Source organism: Canis aureus, chromosome 19 (genome assembly GCF_053574225.1).
Source record: "Canis aureus isolate CA01 chromosome 19, VMU_Caureus_v.1.0, whole genome shotgun sequence".
NCBI classification, from domain to species: domain Eukaryota; kingdom Metazoa; phylum Chordata; class Mammalia; order Carnivora; family Canidae; genus Canis; species Canis aureus.
The window spans coordinates 43,102,121-43,110,284 of NC_135629.1; the positions used below are offsets into that span (position 1 = coordinate 43,102,121).

General features: G+C 60.2%; 1 protein-coding gene across 1 annotated transcript; it reads left to right on the top strand.

Annotated features, from left to right (window-relative positions):
- The first annotated feature begins 2,224 nt into the window (after positions 1-2,224).
- MYL3 (myosin light chain 3) lies at positions 2,225-7,690 on the top strand. Its single transcript, XM_077859135.1, has 7 exons — positions 2,225-2,453; positions 4,669-4,696; positions 4,849-4,998; positions 5,789-5,962; positions 7,051-7,128; positions 7,243-7,285; positions 7,478-7,690. Exons 1-6 carry the CDS (start codon positions 2,307-2,309, stop codon positions 7,269-7,271), a joined length of 606 nt encoding a protein of 201 aa, XP_077715261.1. The 5' UTR covers positions 2,225-2,306; the 3' UTR covers positions 7,272-7,285; positions 7,478-7,690.
- Positions 7,691-8,164: the final 474 nt, after the last annotated feature.

Sequence of the window (8,164 nt, forward strand, 5' to 3'; positions counted from 1 at the left end):
ATAGCTCAGCCTCCATCTGAGCCTTGGGGAAGGAGTAGAGGATGGCTCTGTCCACAGTGTCCCCGCTGCAGGACCACATCTCCCCCGTGCATGAGGGAAGGGGACTGAGGTGCCCCCGCCCCGCTCCCCCAGACAGAGGAGGTGGCGCTGTGTGCTCCCATGGGCTGCCTAAGCCTGGCCACCCTGTAGCACGGACCTGGAGGCTGAGGCTCCGGAGGCCCATGTCCCTCACCTACCCCTGTTCGAGATGGTGATGGGTGGTTGCTGAGGCACGGCAGTTATGTGTGCATGAAAGAAATGAGATCGGGAGTCTGGGTGCCAGAGTGTGGCCTCTGCCCTGGGCCTCGGTTTCACCCGTGATGGATGAAGGGGATTGGGTAGTGTCTTGGCTGGAGGGTGGCTGGAGTCCCCATGGGACATCCAGAGTCAGTTGTCCTGAGGGCCAGTGGGCCTGGGCGACGGGGCTGCCTGGAGGCCTCCCTCACTCTGTGTGTCCCCCTCTGGCTGTGTTCTCTTGTGGTATTTCTGGCTCGTCTCTGCGGACCCTCCCCCCACCCCTTTTTTCCCTCAATACTCTTGCCAAACATCTGGAAGGAAAGTGAAAAACTTGCCTCCCCCCTCCCCACCCCAGCACCGGATGTTGTCAGATTTCCAGATGTGGGGTGATCTGCCCTCCAGATGAGGGGAGGAATGTCCTGTGCTCCAGTTAGGAGGGGGCCAGGCTCCATCCCTCCACCGTGTCCCCCTCTCCAGGAGGATGAGTGATAGGGCTCAGCCAAGACTGCTAGGGGACTCCAGGTAGAGGCCCCCCAATCCTGCCCTCAGGCTGAGGCCCCAGGCCCTCTCCACACCCAGGAATCCCCCTCCCTCCGGGCCTGGAGGGGGGAGGGACATTGCCTCTGAAGTTTCTATCAAAGGCTCCAGGCACTTAAAAATAACAAGGAGCACCTCCTTCCCACCCCGGCACAGAGGAAGGGAGCCCAATGTGCTCACAAGATGTCCTTACTCTCAGAGTTCTGCGCCCAGAGGGGCCTCATGCCACCTCAGCCCTCCCACCTCTCCCACTTAGCCGAACAGTGGCCCAGCCTGGCTGCCCTCAGGCCCTGCCGTCTGTCTGCTGAGGGCTGGGCCTGGGGGGTGAGCACCAGGGGGCAAACCTGGCTTAGCTTCCCGAGGCCCCTCAGAGATGCAGACCCGCTCCCAGGGCCCCCACCCCAGGGTCAGCCCAAGGAAGTATGGGGCGGTGGTGGCGGGAGGTGGGGGGGTGGGGGGCACAGACAAGGATCCTCCTGGGAGAGGGGGTGGTGGCCCGGAGTGCGCCAAGTGGAGGAAGGGCGCGCTGCAGAGGGTGCAGTGGGTCCCAGGGTCTGGTGAGGAACAGCCCTGAGCTCTGTGGGTAAAGTGGGCCACAGGCCAGTGGGGGGAAGAGGGGATGGGAAGTGGGGTGAACAGAGAAGCAAGCCACTGGGCCAGCTGGGTGCTGGTGAAGGGGGCCGCGGAGACCACTGGGCTGCTGGACTGGGGCTGAGTGGCTGCCCTCGGGGGTGGGGTGGGGGAGTGGCACCCATGCTATTGCCACTTGAGGTGTTCCTGGGGACCCTCCGGATGGGGCTGCAGCTGCCTGCCAGCCATGACCAGACACTCACACACGGATATATATAAACACCAGACACAAACACACGGAAGCAACACTCACAGACACACTCACGCAGATACACACAGACACGTGCACACGTATAAACACCCAGAGGCAGACCCACTGAGCCAACATGGAGACAGGCACAGGCCGTCACCCACAGAGACATACAGACTCCCCCCCCACACACACACACACGTGGGAATTGGATGCACAGCTGGGAAGTTTAACTCAAGAGGTGCCCCTAGGTAATCATGGTCCTGCCCCCACCACAACACACACTTGGTCCGGCCTCGTGGTGCTGTTCAATTTGTTGACCTGCTGAGGGTTGTCGTGCCCATGTGTGCGTGTGCATTCGAGGGTGAGTGTGTGGTGAGCAGTGGCCTCTGTCCTCTGCTCCCCCTCCCTCTCCCTAACAGGTGATTGGGAGGAATGGAAAGCCCTCCCTCTCCTCTACCCATTCCTGAGCCTGAACAATGCCCTCCCCAGGCCCCAAAATAGCCCCTGAGCTTAGCCAATGTCCTTTTATGGCTCTGTCCCTATTGTGCACGGCGGGGGTGGGGCTGGGGTCAGGAGGTGTCCAGACAGGATAAAGGCCAGGCCCAGGAGCTTCACCTACCCTGCTCTCTGCTTCCTTCTCTCCACTTCCCTCTTTGTACTTACAGCTTCCATGGCCCCCAAGAAGCCAGACCCCAAGAAGGACGAGGCCAAGGCAGGCCAGAAGGCAGCTCCTGCTCCTGCTCCTGCTCCAGCCCCTGCCCCTGCACCCGAACCCGAGCGCCCCAAGGAAGCGGAGTTTGATGCCTCCAAAATCAAGGTGGGTATGGGAGCTGGGTTTTGGCAGGAGGGACAGGGCAGGTAAGTGGATCCCAGAGTGGACCTACCCAATGGCAGGCCAGACTCCAGAAAGTGGGCACTGAGCTAAAGCTGGAAGCTTCTGTGCCGAGGTCAGACAAGCCCCGAGGCGCTTTAGGCATCAGGACGGCTGTAGTGGGAGGGATGGTGGTCAGACATCAGGCAGGACTCCCCCAGTGCTGCTGAAGGGACATCTTTGGGTAGTTTTGGAAACTGTCCCTTGCCCTCGTCCATGGACCTCACTACCCGTGGGGAATCCTGGAGCCGCCCAGACCCCAATCCCGGCAGCCAGCTGGATCCTCCTTTTTCAGCTGTGGGGTGTCATGTCCATGCCAAGTCCCCCAGGGTGGCCAGAGTGCAGAGCATGGGGAAGTGAGGCCCCTGCCCAGCCTGGGTCACGCTCACCCCTACCAGGGTGGCCAGCGCTGGGTGGGCCTCAGTTTTTAGGTGGGGAAACTGAGGCAAAGGCTGGGTAGGTCACTCGGGAAATTGGTCTTGGGGCTGTGACCAGTGCACCCAGAGCCCTTCCCCAGTTAGGAAGTCTTTCTCAGAGTCTAAACTGGGAGGAAGAGCCATGACTCCCACCGATGGCATTTGCATAGTGGCACGCACCCCGTGTCCTGCCTGTTCCCTGTTCTTGGCTGGCCACCGGTCACGGCTGCCCTGGCTACTGGCTGAGGGGCCCGCCCGGCTCCGCGCGGCTCCTCGTGTCCAGCCAGCCCTGCAGCCCGACTGCATAGAACTATCTTCCGTTTGTGATCCCTTCCTGGGGTGCCTACATTGTCCCTCAAGACATGGGTTCAGATCCCAGCCTGGCTCCATCCTGTTCACTGCTCTGAGGCATGGCTTCCTCAGATGTGACAAGGGACAATAAGCCCTCCTCGAAGGTTATTGGGAACTGTTCCTGGAAAGTGCCTCCTGGAGCTGGCTCCCTGAGCGCCAACCACCCCCAAGGGCTAAGCTCGTGTCCCGCAGGCAGTCTGACTACCCCCAGCCCATGGTGGCATGGTCTGGTCTCACCGCATCTGAGGCTGGCACAGACTCCCCTCTGAGAGGAGGGCATAGAGAAGCCCCTTGTGTGTCCGCCTGGCTCTCCCCCCACCCCCCGGGCTGGCCAGGAAAGGGCAGGGGCTTTGCCAGGACGCTCAGGAGCCTAACTTCAGCAGGCTTCCTGGTGGGCCGGGAACAGCTGAGTTGAGTCAGAGGGCTGGAAGGGACAAGCACGGGCGAGGTGGCAGAGGTGTGCCATGGAGGTGGGTGGGGCTCCCAGGGAGGTGCCAGCCATGCCCCCTCCCCCAAGCTCCCTCCTGTGACCTTGACCTTGAGGCGAGTGACTCAGTGATAAAAATAGATCTGGTATCCGATGAGGAGGGGGAAACCGGGTCCCCAGAGGCTTCCTGACCTCAGGTGGCTCTCTGATGTGGCCTCCCAAACACTCAACACCGCCACCATGCCCCCATGCTGTGCTGCGGTGGGGGCTGCCCCGGGTGGACAGGGTGGATGCATGGGCTGCGGAAGGCCCAGGTGTAGGCAGGGCTATGAGTGGCAGTGCCCACCTTGAGGTCTCTGTGAGGGGCACTTGCAGACACACACAGGTGTGAATGCACACACGTACATCACACACATACACGCACGCACTCCTGTGGATATGCTCTCATGCTGAAAGAAACCCTCTGGCCTGTACCCTCACCCTTGCTCCTCCTGCCACCCCCCTCCCACCGACGATGAGATGAGCCCTCCCGTCTCACTCATATGAACAGTCCTGCCCACTGAGCCCCAGACCTGCTGGGGGGCGGCAAAGCCAGTCTGGTTGGATCATCTGGCTTCAGACATACCCGTCCAGGACCAGGGGCATCAGGTAAGGCCTACCCTGGGCTGAGGACTCAGGGCACCAGGCCAGCCTTCTCACCCTCTCCCAGATGCAGCCCACCAGCCATCAGGGTCTGGGCACCTGCAGACCCGAGGCCCTCCAGATCAAACAGGTCAGGAGGAGTGAGGAGGCAGGAAGGTGCTAAGGTAGACAGCAGGAGCTCATGGGTGGCAGAAGCTGGAATAGGGACAGGCTGGGGCAGCCAAGAGGTTGAGGCCTGGGCCGTGCCTGAGGAGTACTCAGGTGGGCTGAGGCCCGGCCCCACCCTCTGAGCCAGGCACTCAGAATCTTTGGGGTCTCCTTTCAGATCGAGTTTACACCGGAGCAGATTGAAGGTAAGCAAAGGTCTTGAGCCCAGGGGCTATAGGGCTGGACCTGGGGTCCCCAGTCTGAGATCCCTGCCAGTGTGGGGTGAGTCCTGCCGGTGTGGGGGGTGTAGGGTGGGCTTACTTTGGGAGGACCCACGGTTCACACCCTCTCCCGGCAGAGTTCAAGGAAGCCTTCATGCTGTTTGACCGCACGCCCAAGTGTGAGATGAAGATCACGTACGGGCAGTGCGGGGATGTTCTGCGCGCGCTGGGCCAGAACCCTACACAGGCCGAGGTGCTCCGTGTCCTAGGGAGACCAAAGCAGGAAGGTTGGTATGCATTCGTGCCAGGCCCCCGGGGAGACGGCTGGGGTGGGCTGCCCTCTGGATGGCACAGTTACCTCCCTGCTCTGTGCTCTCCTGGCATCTTCCTTCCCATCATCTGGATGAGGAACCGAGGCAGGGCTCAGGTGATGCTGAAAGGTAACAAGCAATGAGGTTGCTGGGCCATCCCGCCCCATGCTACTGGTCACAGGAAACTGATAGTGCAGAGTAGCCTCAGTGCTGGTGTGAGGGCGGTCAGGGGGCCCCCAGCCTCGGCTGCCCTATGTCCAGTGGCCCCTCCTGGTTTCCACGGCATCTCTCTGGGCCTCAGGGCCAGATTCCCTCACCACTCCTGCCAGAGAGGGCTGCCTGCTTTGCCTCACAGAGGAGTGAGGCCCAAGCCCCCTCTGCAGATTCCAAAGTCCCGGAGAAGGTCTGGGATGGGGCCCGTGGCTCCTGACCAAGCACAAGGAGTGTGTGTGTTGGGGAGGGCGCCTATACGCAAATGACACTATCTCGGATGGTTTCCCGAAAGGAGAGCAGAGGCGCTAGACAGGGCCCGGGGGGTGCCACTGCAGCAAACTGTCCCTGTGGACAGCAAAGGATTCTGTGAACAGTGCACTTCTGGGCTGGCTGTAAAGTGCCTGGCGATGGCGAAGTGATTTGTAAATGGCTAACTGGAGCAGAGTGCTCTGGGACTGACTGTGTGAGGGCGATAGCTCTTTGCTACATGGCCCAGGGGAAGGGGGTGCCCACCCTGCCCCTCAGAGCGTGGGACTCGGCCATGTCTCCACAGAGCTTAACACCAAGATGATGGACTTCGACACCTTCCTGCCCATGCTCCAGCACATCTCCAAGAACAAGGACACAGGCACCTATGAGGACTTCGTGGAGGGGCTGCGGGTCTTCGACAAGGAAGGCAATGGCACCGTCATGGGCGCCGAGCTCCGCCACGTGCTGGCCACTCTGGGTGAGGGCCGCCTCCTCCGCACTCCCACCCCTCCTCTGGGGGGCATCCCTGGGGAAAACCAATCCATCACCAGCCCAGCCTGTGTCTCACCTGTGAAATGGAGAGAATGACACAGTCAAGGTGCCTCTGTGCCAGGCGACAGAAATGTGGAGAATCTAGAAATCTAGAAATCTAGGGAGGGAAAAAGAAGGTGTGTGGGTACAGCCCACGGAACCAAAAGGGGTTGAGGACGGCTCTGGGGACAGGGTCGGGGCAGGGGGCAGTGTAGGGCATTCCGCAGGACCAATCCAGTCGTGGGGTCCACTGTCTCAAGGTCAGTTTCCAGGGACACAGCAACTAAGAGGTGCATTAGGTAAGGTGCCTGCCTCTCGGACATCCTGACCCCCATCGTCTGGCTGGCAGGGGCACCTTCTTCTCAAAGGAGTATTTTGTACAGAAAATGTTTATCAAGCACTTGCTCAGTATGTCTGCTCAAAGTATGTTTCCCTGCATCAGATATTTACTGAACTCCTAGTGTGTGCTTGGCCCTGGGCTGGTCTCTGGGGTTGTGTGTGTAGCTGAGGGTAGGAGGTTACCCCCCATCCCAGTGTGGGGAGCAGCACAGTACACAAAACCCAGGGGCAGGAAAGTGGCAGACTTGTCTGGAGAGCAGAGATGCTGTCTCCTTGTCTCCTCCACCCTGTCCCCCAGGGCCCTCAGCTCCACCCCATGGGCCCTTCCTCTAGCCTCAAAAGGGACAGCTTCCAGGGATCTGATGCGGGGACTGGCCTCCTCTTGGTGGAAGGAGCCCCCAGCAGCCTGTTGAAAAGACTGTGTGTGCTGGTGACTTGAAGACCAAGCTGGCCCTGTTATGGGCAGAGCCCAGGCTTGGAGGGTGCACCAGCACTCTAGGTCCCTCCTGCTGTTTTGACTTGTCACTGATATTCCTGGTCTTGGAAACGGGGGTGATGGCTAAGACCTTGTGAGCCAGGACGGTTGTGCCAAAGTGGGGATACTGGGGAAGCAGACCCACGATCCAGAGGGGCTCCGTGGGCCCTCCACGCCTCGCACCTTTCAGGGGTGCTGACTCAGCCTCCCTCCCTGGCCAGGTGAGAGGCTAACGGAAGATGAGGTGGAGAAACTGATGGCGGGGCAGGAAGACTCCAATGGCTGCATCAACTATGAAGGTGTGCTCAGCAGGAGGGGGGCTGCTGGTGGTGGTGAGGGCACTGGGACCCTAGGCTCCTGCCCGAGGCCGCCCAGGGCTCAACCCCTGCCACTCGCTCTGCCCTTCTTTGCAGCATTTGTGAAGCACATCATGGCCAGTTGAACCTCTCATCCCAGGTGAGACCTCTACTCCTTTCCAAACCTGCTGCTACCCCTGCCCCCTCTGCCCATCTCAGCATGGTTGTCCTCTCCCATCTCAGCATCCAAATCCCATGTTGCCACCTCCCCGTCTCTAACTCCGGCTCTCAGGTGACACCTGGCTGCCTCGCTCCGCCCCTTCCGCTGTAACCTGTGACCCTTTACTCTCAGGGAGCCCAGGAGGCCATGCTGGGGACAGCTCATCTCCCACTTATGGTGCAAACACCAGCGACCTGGGATTCGGGGAGAAGGGGAGCACATCGAGAATCCTACGGCAGCCCCTCTGCCGGCCCTGCAGACCTGTGTGCCTGGCATCTCTCCCTACCAGCTGTGCATCTCTGTCCTCACCCCATGGGCCTCATGAATAAATGCCATCTTTCCTTCCTTTTTCCTTCTTTCTTTTGTTCCTTCCTTCTTTTCTTCCCCCACCCCTCTCTCCTTCTTTCTTTCTTTCCTGTCTGTGGCCTTTGATTGACTTCTATAAAATCTATGAGTCCCACATGGTGAGCCCTGGACAAAATGAGGGGAGTCATGCTGAAATCCTGCCTCCTTGCTCCCCTTCAAAAATATCCCACCTGCTGTGCCCAACCCTCTGAGCTTGCCTACCAGGACACTGGGGCAGGAGCAGGGCTGAGCTGGAAGAGGCCTGGGTGCCCTGTCCTCCCCTTCTCTCTTTAAGAAGTGGCAGCTCTGCTGTGGCCCCTCACGCAGGAGTGCCAGTGGGATATCTGAATTGTCTCACACCACCACCAGCAATCAGGGAACCGTGGGGCATTGGCCCAGGGCTGCCCATGTCACAGATGGAGAAACTGAGACCTGGAACAGCGCATGACCTTAACCTGAGTCACCCTGGGAATG

Bases quoted from the DNA above. Each gene is read 5' to 3' on its own strand.
- MYL3 (XM_077859135.1), top strand. From the start codon at position 2,307: ATGGCCCCCAAGAAGCCAGACCCCAAGAAGGACGAGGCCAAGGCAGGC. The intron at 4,697-4,848 runs GTAAGCAAAGGT...CTCTCCCGGCAG, and splicing joins TACACCGGAGCAGATTGAAG to AGTTCAAGGAAGCCTTCATG. The intron at 5,963-7,050 runs GTGAGGGCCGCC...CTCCCTGGCCAG, and splicing joins CCACGTGCTGGCCACTCTGG to GTGAGAGGCTAACGGAAGAT.